The sequence below is a fragment of the Anas acuta genome, chromosome 5 (genome assembly GCF_963932015.1).
Source record: "Anas acuta chromosome 5, bAnaAcu1.1, whole genome shotgun sequence".
NCBI lineage: Eukaryota > Metazoa > Chordata > Aves > Anseriformes > Anatidae > Anas > Anas acuta.
The window spans coordinates 62,397,258-62,418,478 of NC_088983.1; the positions used below are offsets into that span (position 1 = coordinate 62,397,258).

General features: G+C 41.1%; 1 protein-coding gene across 6 annotated transcripts in view; it reads right to left on the reverse strand.

Moving 5' to 3' along the window:
• DENND2B (DENN domain containing 2B) overlaps nt 1–21,221 on the reverse strand; it is a 150,232-nt gene that overhangs the window by 53,687 nt on the left and 75,324 nt on the right. For 4 of the 6 annotated variants that reach the window (XM_068685254.1, XM_068685255.1, XM_068685256.1 and 1 more), the window contains 2 exons: nt 5,733–6,944; nt 2,839–2,975 (listed from right to left, as the gene is read on the reverse strand). In XM_068685254.1, the coding sequence (XP_068541355.1) occupies nt 2,839–2,975; nt 5,733–6,944 (1,349 nt within the window). The remainder of the gene's footprint in view (nt 1–2,838; nt 2,976–5,732; nt 6,945–21,221) is intronic. The other 2 variants (XM_068685258.1, XM_068685260.1) reach the window with 1 other exon arrangement.

Consider the following 21,221-nt stretch of genomic DNA (forward strand, 5'->3'; position numbering starts at 1 on the left):
ACATCAGTTTTTGTCTGATTAAAGACTCATTCAAAACCACAAGAAGCAAAACAATGTTAAGTTTACTATGACTGCCACATTCCTGTGAATGCTAGTACAGAAGATGAATGAAGTCCACATGGTTCCTTGCACATGGAATACAGCTCTGATTAATATTAGGAATGTGTATGCCTTTATGCCGTTGCTTTTTGATGAATGCAGAATGGATCATTATGTTCCAATCCAGTACCTCTCTTGAACTTAACAGGCAGATATTTTATTTATTAAAATGTAATTAAATATTACAAAATTAAACAAAGTCTCTGGTTCATTATGTCCACAGACTTCAAAGAGCAACGATTTTTGGTTTTAAAGTACCTTAAATAAAAAGTCTTAAAGTCAGCTCTCAAAATAACAAACTACCCACAGCAGCTCATCATTGTCCTCACCATTAAAGAAGGAAACACTGTAAGGGCACCAGGAGAAAGATAAAGGTTTTGTGTGCATGTGCATCAGATGATGAGGTCATGTAATAATCCCAGAAAAAAGTTACTCCACTCCTAGTACCTATGTGCTTAAAAACTGCATTTTGATAATTGGACTAGCCTGAGTGAAAGCATTCAGTACCCCACACAGCACCTTGTAGGTGTTTAACATTATATACACCTTTTTAGACAGTGCTCTCTGATAGATGATACCTGCATTAAAAGTTTTGATTCTGTGGGTGGTGAGGGAGATTTTATTAAATTTATTGCTACAACGACAATATTTTAGCTACCTACAAGCATTTAGGGAAGGATATTCAACCAGCTATAGAAAAGAAAAAAAAAAAAAAAAGAGAGAGAGAGAGAGAAAAAAAACCCTACCACTTCTAGGACAACTGTTTGCAAAGAAAATACAAAGCAGTGGTGACAGAGATCTTTCTAGCTTTGAAGCAGACATAAGTCTATAAAATAAACTCGCTCTTACAGACACCTGGTTTACATGAGTACAAGAGTGCTACTTAGAGACAGGGGTCTAGCACTAGTGGTATAAATTATGCAGATGTGATATGCAAAACTACATTGGTTTCTTTAAAGCCAGAGATCAAACTACTTTGGCTTGTCTTTAATCACATTTGACAGTTTATAAGAATTACACTGAATTTTTATTCCCCCCTCACTGCCTGTATTGAATGAAGTGCTTTGGAATGAGACTGTTAAAAAGTAATACAAAACAATGAAGTTCCGTGTTTGTCCACAGATCAGAAATTTTGCATTCTCTTCCCACTGCCCTGACAAAAAGCCCAAATTATAATTTGCAGAAAGCAAATTTAGAGTTCCTGTGAGTTGGAAGAGCCCACTGTCATTTTGTTTCATTGAACCCAAGATTTCTTCTCATTTGAAGAAAGATTCTTACTAGTCCTGAACTTTTTTCTCTTTTTTTTTTCTCTTTTTTTTTTTCTTTTTTTTCTTTTAAACAAACCAAAGCAAGGAAAGCAAACATTACACTTAAGATGTGGCAGCGTGTCGGTAGTCCCTGAGCAAAGATGAGCACTGTAACACACAATACATCGTCAAGTGTGGACTGGACAGTGGTCTGGCTGTTCATGGAGAAGGCTGATGATCATGTGGAGATGCTCTCCACAGAAAAATCTTTTTAGTATCTGCATAAGCTCTCATATTTTTATAAGCAGACACTGAACAAAAGCATTTTTGGTGTTCTGATAGCATCTATTTTGAATGGCACAGAGGGAGAGTACAGCTGAAAACTGAGAGAGTGAAGTCTTGATTTCACTGAGGCTGACAAACCAGAGGCAGAATTTAGATAAGACAAAGAGCCCCAAGCTGAAATTTATGGCAACTGTCCCTTGCTGTATCAACTGCCGTGACCAAGAAGATTTTTGTGCTATCCTCTTTGTTTGCCCCTCAGACATTTGTAAGCAACATTAGATTGCCTCTGGGCCTCCTTTCTGCCAGACTAAGCAAGCCTAGCTCCCTCAGTATCTCTTTAGATGATGTGCTGTAGGGCCTCTGACTACTTTGGTAGCCCTCCAGTTTGCAGTAGATAAAGATTCATTGTCCAAAGTAAAATGAAGTCCCCTTTCTACTTGTTGCAATAATACAACACTGAAAGAGTTAAAAACAGTGCAGATATTCATCACTTGTGTGGAAAAACTGTGCTCTGAAGGGCTGCCCAATTTTCAGTAATTATAACAACTTTTTTGATGTTAAAAGAATGTATGCATAGGCCATACATTTCCTTCTAAGACCAAAAGAAACATGTTTTTCTTGTGAAGCTTAATCAAAACAGTATTTTCGTTGTGCATTCCTGATGGCTCTATAGCTAAAGGAAATTAATTTTTCTTTAACCAACAACTGGGACTTAGGGGAGACCAGGAGTTATGCTACGTGCAACTGTTTTGGGGCAGTCCCCACAGAAGTCCTGAAAAGCTCAAGCTGACCACACAAGCCCACTGAGGTTAATCTTGCTGTTGGATAGTTCTGTATCTATTTCACTTTACATTTTTACATCGCTCAAGGCTTCAGGCCAAGGCTTTGTTAAACAAAATAAATAAATAAATATATATATATATATATATAAATAAATAAATAAATATTTGTTTCTTGTAAAGCATGAAAAATCCTGACCAGGCTGTCTCTAATACCACTCAACAAAGTTCAAAAGAATCAAGACCTCCTGCGTGTGGACTGAGAGTTACATCTGCTCTGATACAACAGAATCATTTGCCTTTCATTTAATCTCTCTTTGCTGTCAGCATTGAATGTTCTTGCACAGGGCCTATGTTCAGCAATGCACAGCCTGACCACGACACCTCAATAACCCAGTGTGAGTTCACATAATGCAACAGGTTCTTACCTACTATGTCTTCGTAGGCATTTTCTTCTAAAGTGCTCTTGGATCCAAATTTATGCTGGCTCTCAGTCCCATTTTCAGTTGGGGAGGGAGGGTACAAGGACTGCAGACTTGATGCATCCTCAAACTCAAAGGATTTTCTGAAGTTAAAACAATAAGTAATTAGTAACTAGAATGTAAAAATGACTCAAACACTTTGCTGAGCAATTGTTTGTTAAGAAATGCATATAAATTAACTAAAAAATAAATCACATGTCATGCTTTAAGAGGACTCGTAGAGGACCCTCAAGCCCTGTACTGACAGCAGTAGTCAGTATAAAAAACAGTGACACCTTTATGAGGTTGGAAGTATTGTTATCCCCTTTATACAGAGAAGGAGAAAATATGCAGAAGGTATGGAATATGCTTCATCAGTTAGTTAGCTGCACAGTCATCAGACTAGAAATTGTTTTGTGCTTGCCAGGAGAAACACAGGGCCCTCTCTCCTCAAGAAAAAGGCATTTATCTGGAAAGCACTCCTCCACCAGTTGCCTTAGCAGATGTAAACTTTAGTTTGAAAATACTCATGTCTTGAACATTCAGATACATCCTAACATAAAAAGCAGTGTACAAATGCCAAAGGCAGATACAAGTGTGTAGAAGTCACCCGTCTCCCTTGCACAGCTTGTGTCAAGCACTGTCACCAAGGGACAAAGCATACAGGAAATAAAGGCTGTCAGGGGTGCATGAGCAACCCTGGGTGAAGGCTGGGCCCTGAAGATTTGGCCTTTCTGGCAGGAAGGTGAGGGACAGTTGGCTCAGATGGCTTCCTGGAGAGAGTCTTGGTCCCTCCTTCCTGTGCTCTCTCCTGTCACTGTGGATGGGAGGTCTGGCATCATAACTCCTCCAGCTGCATGCAGGAGAGTCCTGCAGATTGCAAGAAGCTGCTGCCCTCCCCGATCTCCAGTTTGCCCAGCTCTGGTTTCTCTGGGGCACTACCTACACTGAAGTTGGGAGGTATATGGTTTGCACTGTTAGTTCTACCAGGGTCAGTGTTCATCTTCATTGTATTATGAAGTTAAAATAGCCACCAGAAAAGCTGTTTTCAACCCAAATATTAAAAGAATAAATATCAACTGTCCATTCTCTTGATATTCCAGTGAGCGTAAACCACACATATGTTCCAAGCAAACAGAAACCTAACCTGCAAAATGTCAAACTGATTTGCAAGAATCCAGAGATACACACGATAGCACCGCAAATCCTAAAATTTACACTCAGCTAATCATTACCTAAACTGATAAACATTGTTTTTGCACTGAACTCATGCCTACCAACCCCATCTAGGACTGAGGCTCCACTGCCAAATGGTGCTGTCTGTACAAATTTGTTGTCTAACTCAGCAATGACAAGAGACTGAGCTTGCAGAACAGCAGGCACAAGCATGATTTGCACTTCTTCTTGAAAAGAGGTTTCAAAACTTCATCTCAAAAACTAATCATACCAAAATACTGTGGTCTTAGATGACTTGTATGGTCAAAATAAGTGTGAGCATGTACTCAGAGATGATTGACTTTGATCACTTAGACATAGGCCACAAGGTGATTCTGTGGCAAGAATCATCTCGTGGTTCATTCCTCTTCCCACCCACCACACAGACCTTGCCTCTTTACCCAGACCATTTTCCTATTTGCCCCTTAGTTTTCCAATAAAGGCTACCGTTTATACCTCAACATTTAAAAATTACTGTCCAGCTTCTGTGCATTGTATATGCTGCAGTGAACAAAATGAGGTCAGGCTTATTTCACAAATTCTTGTTAAAATCTAGGTTTGTTTCCTCTAACTGAGGTTATTGCCATGACTCAAAGATAACTGTTGCTAATCAGAGCTTGGCTTTCCACATTTCTCCACTCTCCTTCTCGGAGAAGCAATGTACACCAGCAGAGTTGTCTGACCCATTTCAGAAACAGGTGTTTCTTGAAAGAAGAGATTCTGGAGGCTCCTCTTCTCCTTTTCCTGCCCCAGAGCACTTCAGGTCAGGTTGTGCTGACATAAACTTATAATTAATTGAGCCAACATCAAACACCAGATACTGAATTCACAGCATTCCCTTCAGATGTTGTTTAACAGCTACTTGCAAAGCTTGTCACTAAGTTTCAGCTGCGTGTGTATTGTACACATGCACAGAGCGCTGAACAAATGTTCAAAATACAATACTTTGATTTTTTTATCAACAATTATCCCTACAATTTTCTAAATGGAGAGCAGAATAAGTTTTACCCTTTCCAAAAAGCCAATGGGACTCATGTAATTAAAACAAGTTGAACTCCACAGACTGCTGTGGAAATGTTGCCATATACTCTGCTCACCATTACCTCAGGAATATATAAAGTCCCTTCTGTGCTAAAATATGGTTTTCTCAACACTAATCCTCTACAGCTGTTGATAGCAACTTATGACCGTTTCTAAGCACTGAATTATAGAAAATTACCAATGTCACATAAAACACAACTGTAGTAAGCTTTGGAAACACAAACCCTCTGCAGATACATCTTGCAGTAAACAGGCAGACAGGACTACAACAGATGAGTTATGGTCCTGCTTCAAGAGGATAATGAAATTATGCTCCATTAAAAATCTCAAGTAAGGGCATTTGTGCCAAAAGGACCTGAAGACTTCTCCAGGGATCAAGGAATGCAGGATGGAGAACTCCAAAATTGTAGGTATGCACGGGTATTTTGCCAGTGCATCCCAAAAGAGCAGTCCAGTGGAAAAAATACTTGTCTTGCAAGCAACTCCTAGCATTTCTCAGGTCAAAAGCATCCTATTAGAGGGAGAATTTGAAATATTGCTACTAAAATAATACACCACGGTTATTTATTTGAAGATCGAGCTCAAGACATTTCCTAGATTTTTACCTATTCTGGGATTTTCTGTGAAAGCGCGACTCTTTCTTCTGCCGTCTGGTCACAGGGGGTGCAGGGGTGGATGGGAGGGGGGGAGGAGCAGCAGAAGTAGGAGATGGAGGTAGGCCATTGCTTGGTTTACTTTTGTGGTTTTTGTCTGCTTCGTATTCAAAGGTGCGTTTGGGCTTGGGTACAGGATTCACCACGGTGTTAGCTGGGCTTTCAAGGAGCAGTTTAGGGTCAGCAGAGGTTGCAGTAACCCCCTGTTTTGTCTTAATGCTTTTCTCAACCTCAGTGGGTGTTTCTGGTTCACCCCCCAAAATAACACTCCCTCCTTTGCTATTACTTAGGTTTTCACCCAGTCCCTCCACAGTACTCAGAGACTTTTTCCTCCCTTTGTCAACACTGTAACAGCTGCTTGGTAACTGGGGGAGGCCCCTGCCAGGCTGCTCTTTCAGTGCTTGCTCGATCTTCTGTATTCTGTTGAGCACAGCAGAGGACTCCTTCCTCGCGTGGCCCTTGAGGAAAGCAGCAGCAGGAGGCTCGCTCCTGCCTGGTCTCTTTTCTACCCGATGGCAGGAATCCCTGTCCAGCAGTTCCTCCTCCTCTGTTTCTGGGTAAGAGCACTCCGAAAACGTTCGGCTCATTCTTCTATACCCTTTGAAATCAAATGTCTTCTCACTGCAGGGAGACGTCAGCACACTAGGGCAGCTCTCGCTGCCTGACCTCTCCCCAGCATCCCTCTTGTCCGCACACACGCTCATCCTGGGAGACAGCTCCCGGCGACACTCCCATTCTGTGATCTTCTGCCTGATGTCCAGCACCTGGGAGCGGACGCTCGCCCGGCTGAGGGAGAGGTTCCTCAAGTTCGCAGCAGTGCCCAAGGAAAGAGTGCTCCGGGCGAGCGGATGGCTCCCTATTGCGTCCCCATCCTGAGCCTCCTTTGGGGTCTCCTTTTGGTCCTCGGACTTGAACACAGACAACCTTTTATCCAAAGCGCCTACGCTGACGGCTTTGAGAGGGTGGCTCGGAGAGTCGGTGTCCGAAGGGCTGGTGGAGGTGCTGCGCAGCGCGGCCGGGCGGCTGCTCCAGTCCTTGAGGCGCAGCCTGGAGCTGGAAGCTTTGGTGAGCCGAGTAGAGCGGCAAGAGTCCTCGCTGTCGCTGAGGGGGTAGGCCGGGCTTCTTGGCGGGGACAAAAGAGGTGGCGGAGAGACTGACTGACACCTAGAAGTAGAAAGAAATAAAAAAATCAAGTCCTTGGGGAAACTACAGTGATTTGCCAAATTTCTTCTGGCTGCAGGCAAAGCAGAGGACGTTTGCACACCACAAAGCTATCCCAAAGCATCAGCAAGGCACCAAATACACCTCGGTCACAGAATCTGGGGAGCGGAGGGCAGTGATTAAGCCATGTCAGTGATGAACTGAGCATTCAGCATGGCCCAAGCCAGTTTTCTCACCTCTATTTGAATCTCAGCTTTTCCAGGTTTCCTGAGCCTAAACACAGCTGAGACATTCTCGTAGCAAACCATTGCCTTGAACGCATCTACCACCTCCAACAGAACAGCTCCCTGGTCTCCCAGGTTAAGGATTCCCTCTGCAGGAAAAGGGGATCGGCAGGGGGAAGATTCCTACTGCACCAGAAATTGTAAAGACTGACCAACAAGTAGGCAAGTTCACTTGCTGGCTGCAGCAACTAAAACGAGTTTAAAAAATGCCAGTTTTCAATGCATGACATCTGAAGCGGATGATCCTTGTGGTCAGCACCTACAGTATTTTAGCCACAGCATCTCAAATCCCTGATGTATACAGTAATTTAAATAAAACTGCAAAAGGGAGACCTGTTTTGTCTGTGGTCTGATGTTGTAGCAAACAGATAAAGTCCTTATCAAAGAGAACAGAAGTAACTGTACCAAAGGGATATTACAGACTGAAAGACACAGGCTAATCTGCCCACAGTACAAGCTGAAGACTGCAAACTGTGCAGAAAGTCTCAGTGCCACCTTGGAAAAAATTCCTCAGGATAAGTTTTTGTCACGGTTTGTAAAATTAGCCATTGTTACTGGGGTGTTGTACATTCTTGTAAAGACTTAAAAACAAAAAGACAAAAGGAAATTAAACAACCTACTAATCAGCCGGCTCATCAGCGATGAGACAGCAATAAAGAGACAAAACCATGACAAAAATGGGGGGTTTACAGCTCTGCCACAATGCATGAGTAAAAACCGTAGCAGAAATAATCACGGCTCCTTTAACATTTTGACCTAGCAACCTTTCTATTCCAAGAAATAAGGAAAGATCTAAATACAATGCCTGGCATACACAGTTAAGTTTCTGTTCTACAAAACTGTGGGCATCAAGGTTTTACTTGTTTTGTTTTTTTATAAAACATTCCGCATACATAAAATCCAAGTAGAAGAACTAGGTGACCAAAAGAAGTCACAGGAGCAAATTTCTCTGCTGTAGCAAAGGGAGAAAAGATTGGGAAGATCCCTCCTGCTATATATGGCTTTCTTCTCAGCAGCCAGCTGATACCCACAGGTGCCAAGTTCTGTGGATGAATCAAAAAGTCCGGAGTACTGAGATAACCTCTGAAAAATAGACATTGAGATAGGAGGAATTTTCTTCTTCAAACACCGTGCCAAACTAAATTATTAGATTTCATCCCAGATTCTTACAGTTGATGAGACTTTGCAAGCAAAGCTCAGAAGTATTAGGAGAACAAAAAATTAAAAGCTCTAGTTACAAAAGGACAAAAATCAAATTATCACAAAATGGAACTTATCTTTTTTCAAAACCCTATGAAATCAAGTCTTTTTTTTTTTTTGCACAGAAGTTGCACATTTTTGTGACTTTTTGTTCTTCGTCATTTTGAAAAATAAACATGCTATAAGACAAATGTTATGTCAAAGACAATGGAAATACTTCATCAACAACTACTTAAAGCTCAGTGAAAAGTGTTCTTCATTTCCAGTCAGGAAGGATGCATGTCAGAATACATTTTTCATTTTGAGTCCTAGGAGTTACATTTACTGTTATTCTACACAGTTTCAGACAGGTGTCTAAAGATACCTCAGGAGATCAAAAGCAAGTGACAGATGACGAGTGGTTTGGGCTGCTTGTCACAGCACAGAGTTTGCAGTGAATTACTTAGGATTACCTTGGCCTACAGAACTTCACAGCACCTTAAGATGCAACCTAAATCACCCTCCTCAGACATGGAGGGCTGTCCCGACTCTTCATTTTTCCTGTCTATCCCATCATAGAAATCTCTTCAGCTTAATACCACGATTATAAGATTTATATTATTCTTAGCACTCCTCTAGCTTAGCCTTGAGATCATGTTCTCCTTATTCCTGTACGTCGTGCAGGCCTTCCCCAGAGCTGCACCAACATTTGTTGCAATGAAACAAGCATTTTGTAGTGGCAGTGTATGTCATGTATGAAGACCACAGCCTCCACTGAAGCCTTTGAAGCCATATTCCATTGTTTTTGCTGTCAGGAAAAGGTTTGTTGACTCACCATGAGAGGAAGAAAGGGGAAAAGCATGATTTGCATGACCTGCAGAAGTTGCACAATGTTTCTTCTCAGAAGATATGAGCCATTCTTTTAAATTCCAGGTTCCCAGTAAGGTGACTGCACTTAAAGCTCGATCATGAACCCCTGAAGTCAGTTACACAACTCCCACTCACTGCTGTACAAGTCTGGAGCTGCAGAGCAAACGGCCCTTTAGAGGTGTGTGCTGTTAAGTACTAGGGACACCATAGATAAAACATTGATTTCCTTCATGTTGTACTGTAATTCAGGTGGAAGAGAGAGGAGAGAGCATTCAGCAACAAAGAGAAGCAAAGCCTTGGCTCTTTGGCTTTGAGCATACATTCACTAAAGGACAGCAGCAAGTAACAGAATCAAGTCCAAAAGCTGAACAGTAGATAATAAATTGTTCCTTTCCCTGAGAAACCTGCTTCTATCAGAAGAATGTTCTCTTGAAGGCACAATAATTCCAGTCTTTAAAACAAATATTACTTGACAGAGACAATTGAATAACTTGTAATCTTTCGTACAAAGACTGTAAGCAAAATGTTTTTATTGAAGTTTCCTACATACAGAATGATACGTGCTGCGCCTTACAAAGCTTGCCACACTGTTAAAATATTTCATAGTATATTTATTTCATAAATAAATGCAGATTTCTTAACAAGTTCACTTGAACAGAAGCTTTCTCAGAGCAATGACATTTCTTTGAGATTATTACTCTTTCACAAAACACACCGGAATGAGTTGCTCCGAATCCCTCTCTGAAAAATGCATTCCTCCAGCACTCAGTCTGAGGTGTGTGGCTCTCAAACCACGGTCAGTCAGCAGGCACAGTGCATTGCAGTGTCACGGGCAAGTTGCCCATCACACAGCCCACTGTGTGTTTAGGCAGGTCACAGACCCAGAGCTACCTTCCCGTGGGACTCACGGCTGCACAGTGGTGGGAGCAGACAGAACCTGAGAGATTTCCATCCCTCCAGACCCTGCTTAGCTTTGCTGTTCTGAGTTGTTCCCTGAGAAATCGGCAGGATTACCCACAACAGTAGAAAACTATTGATATCAGTGATTATCTGTAGGATTTGGAGCTCTAGATACAATTGAGCTTTAAGTTCTGATTCGGTCTCCTCTCTCCAGTTTCTTTATTCCTCACTTAAACACAGAGAAAGAAAAAAAAAAAAGAAAAAAAAAAAAGTTAATTTACAAGAGCTGCAATTGTCCAGACGCACTCAAATAAAAATACAGTTTCCCTGGACTAGCATACATATTCATATAATTTGCTCTAATAAAGGGTAATATCAACAGCCCTATCCTTTCCCCAGTACTAAAGAACATCCATGGATAACAGAGATACTGCATGTCTAACTTCATTAGACAATTTTCAACAAGCAGCCAGAATGGTGGCTAAAGAGCTGGTTTTGTACCTCTTTTCCATATCAGAGTAAGGTGTATTATAAGAATTTGCATTTATTGAGGAGTTTGCATCCATGATTCGCATATATTTTCTAAATACTAATAAAACTAATAAGTTGCATTTCAGACCAGGGATTAAATGTGACTAGAGAGTGGTTAAGTAACTTGCCTTGGAAGAGTCCCAGGATCCCTAATTCCCACTGCCCTGGCCTGACCTCTGGGCTAAGCTGCTCAGACACCTCAGCACTGCTCTAGCTCTCCTGAAGCGTCAGGAAGGACTCCACAGATCATCTGTACTGAAGAAACACAAGCTGGGAGAAGCTGCTCTGCATTCTTTCAGTTTTGCAAGTCCCATCTACCTTGCTTAAACCAACGCTTACAGAAGGAGATGACAGTTTTGGGCTCTCACTATGCCAGGTAATTTCCCATTTCAAAAAAGTCAAGCCCTTGGCAGCCCATTTACAAAAGAAATAGCAAGAAAACACATTGACAGAAAGGTATCGGGTCTTTCCAGGCTCCTGTTGTTGAGATCACATCAGTTCACCATAACACAGAAATTTGGTGAGCTCACAAAGTTGAACAGCACTTCTATATTTCTCAGGGCTTTCTCCCTCTCTTGCTAGGAAAATAAGGTCACTAAGGCTGCACTTGTTTCATGTAATTGAAGAAGTAGATACAAAATTCTCTGGAAATTTGTAAGAGAGAATGCTAAAAAATGCTCAAATAGCAAGTCAAGTGAAAGACTGCACAAAAATATCATCGGAGGCACTGATGTTCAGATAGCCAACGTTAGTACTGCCATCACAAGGAGCAGAAATGCTTACACCTGTTTGGCTTCTTGTTAGTTTTTTTGGCTTCTGTTTAAACAAAATGGACGCGTTCAGATTACAGGATGAAAAAACGAAATTATATTTATAACCATATGCTGAAAAAAAATAAATCCTGAGAATTTTATTGTCTGTCCAGATTAAAGCATCTATGCCAGATTTTCAGCCAGTGTAAGCCTCCAAACACTTAGTGGACAAGTGAAATAAGCAACTCATGGAACTAGATATAATTTTTTGGATTCTTGCATTTTCAAAAGGGTATTTTCTCCCATGCCAGTATAACTTCTCAGCACACTAAAAAGCTGTAGTTGCATTTTTGTCTTCAGACTAAAAATGGATGTTTCTCATAACTTCTGTGACCTGCACACACACACACACACAAAAAAAAAAAAAAAAAAAAAAAAAGCCATTTTGAAAAGGTTCAGTACCAATGGCTCTCTGTAGCTGATACACTCTCACTCTGCTCTAAGGGAACTGTTGCCAGGAAATCATTGAGCAAACAAACAGAAAAGCACTCTTATTTCAGAAACACGTTTGTGAAAGCTCGTGGCAATTATCCCTACTTTGACACAACTAAGAATTGAAAGAACTACTGCAGATCAAAAAGATTCCAGTCGTACCTCTTTAGGTGTAAAGCAGAAGAGTAATTCAAAGGCTAAAAAACCATCACAACCTTCAAAGCAATGTTGAGGGACAACACTTTGCAAAGAATTCCTTCTTCCTCTCTGTACAAAGACAGAATAATTTCCTCTATGCTTTCCTCAGAAGAGCAACGAGAAATCTACTTTCAGCTGCAAACGCTGTGAGTCAGTGGTTTGGTTGCATTTTGAGATGAGTTATGAGGCAAAGCCATTAGACAGAGAAGCAAAGTTTCAACATCATTTGCATGTGACACTGTGCTACTTCCTTTTATTTTATCACCTCTGCCTACATCCCTGCCAGTGGATACAGATGAGTAGTGAGGTTGATTGCTGTCAAGCACTTGGAAAGGCATTACTGGAGGGCAGAAACAGCAAAGGCTCAGGGGGCAGATTCAGGCACTCAGACTGGTTTAACTGGGATACTGTGTGGTGAGCACGAGGGTTATGTGTACAACCATCACCAAAATGTGTGGCATGAGATGGCTTTGTTGATTAGCCAAGACAAGCCAAGTCGAACCCATGTAGAGATGATAGCTCAAGTTTTGACATTCTTTTCAAAAGAATTTTTTTCAAAACTAAATGATCATCTAGGTTTGTGCAATTTCTTTGTATGCTACATTAATGATAAATCCAATCATTCCTTGTATTAATCGTACTGGGAGTAGAAAGGGACTTCAGAATTAGTATTATTGCTACTCCTTGTAACTGGGGGCTGTGGGAACAGTACAACCAAACAAAAGGGACCTCCTGGTCTACTGCATCTAAACAGATCCACTTTTGTTTGACAGTAAACCTATTACAATATATTCTGGACTTTAGTGTACAGTCTACTGTAATTGTCTACATACCTCAAGTAGATAACTACAGCTGATATTTAATTATTTTAAATCTAAATAAAGCTTACTGTGAGTAAAGGAGGTGAACTTTCTACACTCCATGCTAGGCACATAGCAGTAAAAGGTGGGTCTGAGCTGATTTAACCTGGTAATTAAGCAAGAAACTAAACTTGTGGCATCTTGCCTCTGGCTTGGAAAGGAAAGTGATGGTAGTGGCAACACAATAGCTGCTCTTCCACCAGACCCTTTATTATTTTTGAAGCTCTCACCTGGAGCATAGCTCAAAATCCCCCAAACCCTGTATGACAGATCATTTCCTCTCCTTATTGTTGACTTTGGGATTTTGACAAAAATGAAACAGAATTTATTTTCAAAACTAAAAGGTGAATTTGCGTAACAAGACCATTTGAAACAGTTCACTTTCATGAGCATGTGCTAGTGGTGGAAAAGTCCCAGCATTTAGATAGAACGAAGCAACAAAGTCAGTCAAAGTGGATGAAGATCAAGAAATGATTAAAGTCAGAATGAAAATAGAAACACCACATACTTCTCTGTGCTTCTGATGTTTTTTCCAGGAATTTTGATACTTGCCATTTAAATAAAAAATTGAAACCATATCAGAACTAATTACAAAATAATAGGACTGTCAAACAAACAAGATCAAGTGCTGTGTGCTATTTTTAGGTACTTTAATTTCTGTGTGTTCTTTAATCACAAGAGTGATGGTGGGCCATGTTAGAGAGGGAGTGCTGTCCTACAGCTAGACCCCTTCAAAGCTCCGAATTTTTTATGATTCAGAGCTATAAAGAAGTGCACAGAAATTTGAAGTGGCAACTCTTCTCCACAAATGTACAAAACGAAAAAAAGAGCAAATGCATCAAAGCTTATGAGTCAGGTCCTAAATACTTGAATTAGACTGGATTTGTAAAGCAAAGATGGCAAGAAAATCCGACTGACAAATGACCATAAGACACAATGTGATCAATCAATGGACAGCAGATACGTGCCTTTGCCAAGAAATTTCTAAGGCTGAAGAAGGAAATTGTGAAATTATGTAGACTGAGAGGGCTAGATTCCCTGCTGATCTATATTTATGACAGTCTTCCACACTGTTAAAAGGCAAATGCAGAATTTAGTCACTGCCGTTTTTAAGGCTTTCACCCCTCCCCATTCATATACAAGTGACTGCCCCAAACACCAGCAATCAGGCACAGAAGATTCACGAGCCTGCATTGTGCCTTCCATCACAATGATCAGAAGCTGACTGCACACAGAAAAAAAAAAAAAAAAAAAAAGCAAGAACTAAAATATCAGAGACAGCTATTCTTTCTTTTCTACTGAGGCACAGTGCACTGGTTTCATTCCACTGTCCCTCATTTTCTCAAAATAATAAATACAAATCAAAGTTGACAATGGAGGCTTCCTTCGTATTTACTATTTTCCCCCAGCATGTTCTGAACAACAGTTTTTGCAACAAATATTTCCACTGTTGTCTCCACTTTTACTGCTTTTTATGTCGTGGAGGCTGTTCAGAGTGATCTAGTCTCACCTGCTTAATGATCTTGGGTTTTTTTGTTGGACTGAGAGCAGCAACACGGCAAACGACAGCACGTTCTTAAATCAGGCAGAACACATGAGTTCCTCTTTGTCTCTTTAAGAACCACCAGTCTTCAAAACTTTTTCTTTAATACAAGTGTTCAAACTTTTTCAACGTGCTTTATCTGCCTGGGAATCTCAAAACATTTGAACGCTTTGGAACTAATTCTGTCAGAGCTCTGCAAGTCTTCCATGCTTACATGCACACAGTTTGGGAAAGATTGAAAATGACTTTTATGAATTGTGATGTTTATTTTTTAACATCACTGAGGCAGTTCTGGTTCGGCGACCTCTAATTCTGGAACTCTGGTTTGGAGAAGTTGTTGTAAAATAGGTTCACACCTTTTCTGCTCTCTCAAGCCAGAAAACTTCACGAGATCATTGTATACTTTACTGAAATATTCTACACCCAAAGGGAAAAGAACTGAATTGTAAGCCAGAAAGTCACGAGCCCTGGCTGCACACTATAGCCAAGCCTGCTTTCTCTGCTTTACTTACAAATTAAATTCTAGGTCACAAAGAACCTCATTAAATAGATCTATGAATAAATATCTAGTGGAGGCAGAATAAAAGGAAGGCAGTTGAGGACTCCATCCTGTCTTTAAGAACTATTCTCAATCTCACTCACTAAGACAAGTTGCTTTCAGAACAAACCAAATCAATTGTTTGCTTCTCTACCAGTAGCACAATGATGCCCTGTCCTTCCAGACCCACCAGCTTACTTCTGGTCCCCAGTTTCTACTGCTGTTGATATCATGTAAGGTGTCGGTCAGCAGGTGCTACATCCCTCTTTGCTAGCTATGTGATCTATAGGTTAAGGCAATTCATTGCCCCAAGGAGCAGAGATCTGAGTCTTGAAGTGCTGTCAATGTCCAGCAAGGCCCTTCTCTATAGATTTGCCAGTTTTCTGTTCTCATAAACTAGTTTAACACAGTGAGAAAGCTTCCTACAAAAACAGGTTATAAAACCAAAAGCCATTATCCATATGTCTGTTATGAAACAGACATTCCTAATTTCTGCCATCATTTCAACTATTAATATCACAATGCAGAAAGTTTGAGGCCTGAGACATCTGGACCCAGTAAGAAAATACGATATGTCACAACAGGATAACACCGAAGTGATTCAAAGCTTCTGGAGTTACTGCACCGCATATGAAATAAAATACCAACAAAATAAAATTAAAACAAATAAATGCAGCACAAGAGAGCCTCCTGCATTCCCTCCCTGAATGCAGAACAACCTCAGCATCAGCCCTGAGTGCAGTCTGTCTGAACCCACCTTGTCAGGCTGCCCTCCACTTGAAGGCCCTGTGCGGTGAAGGCAGTTCCCCTTTAATGTAAGGCAGGGGAAAAGAAGGAGCAATTCTGTTTTTAAACTTCACCTAAGGAGTACCCAGACCTCTGTGGGGTCTCGTATCTGCAATAGCTGGGTGCCATTGGTTCATCAAGACAACTGCAGCAACTCAGTTCCACTTTGTGCAAACTCTTCCTGTGTAAGCACGAAGCTGAAACAACGGCATATAATCAGCAGGCTCCTGATTACATGATTGAGAAAGCATATTTGTCTTCACAAGGGCACTTTCTACTGTTTCCTTTATAGCAATGAAGCAGTGTAGCAGCTTGCTGTTTGTTCCTATATTGCTCTCACAATAATCAGACTAGAGAAATGCAGCCTGGTTCTCCAGCTTCAGCTTAGCTTTATAAATTTTACCCTCTTTCCTTTGTGCCTTCAAAGGCTGGATTTCCACCTTCCTAGTGCTCCAAAGGTCTGTGTGCCTAACCTTTGACTATTTTTCCGCCATAATAAAGGGAATTATTACTTTCCTCTCTGAACTTCCCAGAAAGACAAGCTGAAGTTGCAATGCAGCGCCTCATATGCTGAGAAGAAACCTGATTACAGTCCCGTTCCCCAGCACAGTGAGGGCAGAGCTGCAGCACGGGCCAGCTGCAGGACTGCCGTCAGACAGAAGGTACAAAGAGCATGTCAGAAGGTGCCACTGCTTGTCACAGCTCAGACTGACGCGCTGTGACGTACACACCATGAGCTGGCTTCTCGTGTAATCGCATACAAGCCGCACCACCACTGCCAAGCACCACATTTTACAGATGCTGCAGACGATGAACGAAGGAACATAGGCGAAATAGCAAATTATATACTGAGAGTTTAGCTTGTACGTGCCAGCTGGGTAACTAGTGTGCCTCCTGTTCAGAGGAAGCTTGAAGCTTTACAGCCCTGGCCTTTCTTATCATCATAATTTTCTTCGGTGGCTCTGACCCCATGGAATGCAAAATAAATTCCAGCTATGACAGACAAACATGACCCTTGGTACATGCTACAGTGCGTGGAGATTTGTGTGGATTGAGTAATCATAGAATACTTCTCTTGCCTTTAGGAGAGAATTTTCTCTCAGCTTCAGTGATGGCCCTCTTTCATTTAATTGCTTGAATTCACAAATATTTAGGAATTGGGGTTCAGTTTTCTTCTGGCTCGCATCAGCACAGATCAAGAGTTTGCAAAGATAAATTGCTAAAGATGCAAACTGATGTCAAACTCATTACTATAGGAAGATTTAAAGCATTGACCTGCAGCAAATTCACTTACCAAAAAAAAAAGTTTCAAGTCAATTTTTGGTCTATTTATTCTCCAATTTGTTGGCAGACACAAACACACGAAAAGAGAGAGGAGAAAAAAGGGAGAAGGGAAAAAAAGGGAGAAGGGGAAAAAAGGGAGAAGGGGAAAAAAGGGAGAAGGGGAAAAAAGGGAGAAGGGAAAAAAGGGAAAAGGGAAAAAAAGGGAAAAGGGAAAAAAAGAGCCTCCCAGACCACGTTTCATCACCACACCTACGAGAGCTGTGGGATCTGAAGCCTAAATTTGGAATTGGGATAATATCCGGGGGATTTGTATTTCCCTTATAAATATTTCATTCTCACAAGGCCTGGGCTTCTTATAAAACTGTGGATTTAGTTTTACGCTCTTCTGTTGGCCTATTAGCTTTTATAAGGAGCCGGCCGATATAATTTTACTTCTCATATCTTATATGGGAATTTGCATATCCTATAGCCCTGAGGATGAAAATGGTTTGCTACCACTGCCATGCAACAGGAATGCTGCACAGTAATAAAGAACTGCAAGGGTACTTAATACACAATGCATTAGAGTGACTAAAACCAAGTACACACTTTTTCTCTCTCTCATCCTTTCCTTTTGGGACAGAGCCTAAAAAAACCCTCATGTTCCTACAGGAAAGACATGGTGATAGCATCAGGCAAAGCAGCAAGAAAACTGGAATGATACAGAGCAAAGGAAGCAATACCAAATGAAGCTGCATGTACGAAGGCAGCAAGAAAAAACAACTAAATGTTTATAAGCTCATAGCAAAAATTACCGCTCTCTTAAAGACTGCACATGGGCTCTCAGCTCAGGAATTGAATATTTGGAGCAACAAACTGAAGTCCAGGTTCTGACCATAAGTTACATGACACAGTGAGCCACGGGCTTTAGTCTGCAATCCTGTGTTGCCTGAGTTCTCCTATTTATTCAGTGGGGAAAAAAAAATATATATAAATTATATATATATATATATATATATAACCAACACAAAATATATAAATATAAAATATACAAAATATATATATAACCAACACAAAACATAGAAGTGCCCCAGCAGCACTACATTTAACACTGGCAGAAGGTGTAGGTACATAACTTAAAAATCACCTTTAACTATTAAGGAGAAAAAAAAAAAAAAAAAAGGATCAAAGGATCCTCATTAGGCAAGACAAGAAATATGCATTTAGCCAGGCAGAGAAATAATATTCTGTCTGAGAGCCCGAGAGAGGTAGAGAAGGAGGGGAAGAGATGCGGAGCAAAATCAAGTTTTAGCTCCACCAAGAGCCAGAGCTTCAAACTTCAAAAATAAAACTCTTTGTATCAGTCTTTAGTGAGCTGAGAGCTGCTGTTGAGCTCCTGCCTGTGAGTAGAAAGCCCATCAAACTGCAAAACTAACAAAGATCACCAAGGAATCCACTGCGACAGCATTCCACTCTCCTTCGCTTCTGCTTTAGCTTGCTGCCTCTGCTCACAGCTCTGGCAAGCACACGGCTGCCCATCACTGCAATCACTCCAGCACTCGGCTTCCAGACTTACTCAGAAGCTCTTCCCTCTGGGAAAGGTGCGGAAAGGAAAGGAAGGAATTCCACGTCCAGTCCTTGTAACCTGCTCTGTCCTCTGCACTTCCTGAAAGCTCGCTGCTTCGCTTCTCAGGCAGCGAATGACACATGGGCTGAGGACATTTGTCAAATCTCTGTCCCTTTGTGTACTTAAAGGGAGGAAACTGGTATTAATGGTTAACGAGACTAGCACTAGCAAAGCCTTTCTCTGCAATCTGACATGCTGCTTTTGAAGGGACAGGTGTGAGAGAAATCTGGAAAGCCAAATGTTTCCTCCTTATTGCCTACAGCTTGGGAAACTTCTGTGGCTTTGATTTGGTTTTGGTTCTGAAGTTGCAGGTACCGCCGGTTTACATCTCATTCTTCAACCTGAGGCTGCTGATCGCTAACAAAATCTTAGAAGCTGTATCAGCTGCACCCAACCACACGCACACAGACCCAGCAAAGAAGCCTGCCTGCCTGCCTGCCCGCGTACATCGCCCCAAAAAAAACAAATTCACATAAGACTCCTGATCTGATTTTCTGATGCTGCACTGATAGGGACTCCCTTAAGTGCTTTAGCATATATCTTGCTTACTGCTTTACTTACTACATTTCAGTGCAGTAAAAGCACTAGAAAAACATGAGAAAAGTTTTCAAAACCACGCCATTCTAAAAATTTCCTGAAAAAAAAATAAAATAAAATTATGTAACAGGTTAGTTCAAGCCTTTGTATTACTGTGTACACTAATGTAAAAACAGAAACAATCCATGATTAAATAAATAAGGACTGCAGTGTTAGACTAAGTAGTTTTTTTACTGTAGCAGAACACAGTTGCATTAAACATGCTTTCAGCCTAACCTGCCAATTACAAACCTCTGCTTTTTAAAAGACTTGTTTCCTTTCATTTTTCAATTATTTTCCAGTGTTTTTAGAAAACATTAACCTTGATAATAGGAAAAAGTATTTTTAATGATGACATATGATTTCCACATAGAAAAGAACAAAGCATTAAAAGTGCCATGAGAATTAAATTGCACTGGGAATTAGTTAGCCAGGCCATGTTCGTGCTGCCTTTACCTAGTAACAAAGCAAACTCGATCTGAAGCTGCATGAAAGAAAATGCAGTCTCATTTTTCCCTCACTTTTCCCCTCAAAAACTGTTTTGTTTTGTTGTTTGTTTTGTTTTTTGTTTTTCTTTTTGTTTTTTTCCCCCCCTATGCATATAGGAGAGATACATTAACAGAATTTCCAACTGGAAAAAAGTGAACTGCTTGACTGACAAGTGCACTTCAAGCACATAATTCTTCTTCCTTGAACTGACATCTAAAATTAAAATGAAACAAAATAGCCAGCCGCAGAATTGCTGTGGCAAAACGCCCCATCTTCAGCTTCTGCCACAAACTGAGGAAGCCTGAAAAAAGTGTCCAAAAGTAGGTCCATTTTTTCAGTCCTGTCTCTTGATCTTATTCGAAGCTGTTACAAACCACTCACGAACTACTCTTCTCTCACATCTGTAGACCACTGTGGTTGGTTGCAAGAATATTCCTGCAACCCTGCTAAAGAGATTTCAAACATACATACTCTGATCCACCTCCCTGAGGTCGCTTCTGAACAGGACAAGGAAGGGGGCACATTACACGTCTCAGAGCATCACAAATCAGCACTCCACCAACGCTCCTGACAGAGATGATGAGCAACAACGAAGTCAAAGCCTGTATTCAAGCTTTGCCCAATTCCAGGGTCATTTTAATCAGTGCTCTGACGTGTTCCCACTGCCGATGTCTCTGTTCCTGATAACAGCAAGCATCCTCCCGTCTCCCATGGCCCAGTTCAGGGCTGAGCTGCCCAAGCTCTCTCTCAAACGCACCTCCAACCTCACTGGGTAAATAACAGCTTTGTATTCTTCTCTGAACCAGAGGTAGCTTTGTGCTGCCGGGAACCGACTTTATGAAGATTTGTGAACTGCACAGCTCCAGCTGTTTCTGCTTTAAAGGAGTAAAATACTTGCGAATGGATTTCACATCAGTCATTCAGTTTCCCCAGTTGCTTGACTGAAGCTGATTTGTGTTGTTTTCTAAACCTCAATGGCAAAAAGAAAAATAAAAGAAGAAAAAAAAGTGGCTTATCATTGCATCTCCAATAATTTAATATATTGCTTACTCTTAGCAGAATTTGAAGAAATAGTGATTCATCCCATTCTCAAGCTCTCTAGCAAAGTTATTAAAACTTGTCTCCCTTTTAAAGCAAAAATAAATGCTTTCTATGGGTTGTGTTTCACAAATTCAAGAGCTTACAAGATTCCCACCAGTATTTCCAACTGGCAGGAGGAGGCACCTCAGCACCTTGTTGCCGCAAGCCATGCACAGTGGCAGAGACAAGATCCTGGCCCTGCCAGGACTCCCCAGGAGCACACAGCTGCACTCACACCCCTGGCCCTTTGATGCTCTAACACAGTCCACACGGGTGGAGTTTTGGTGAACATGGCAGTGCTGACTTGAGGCA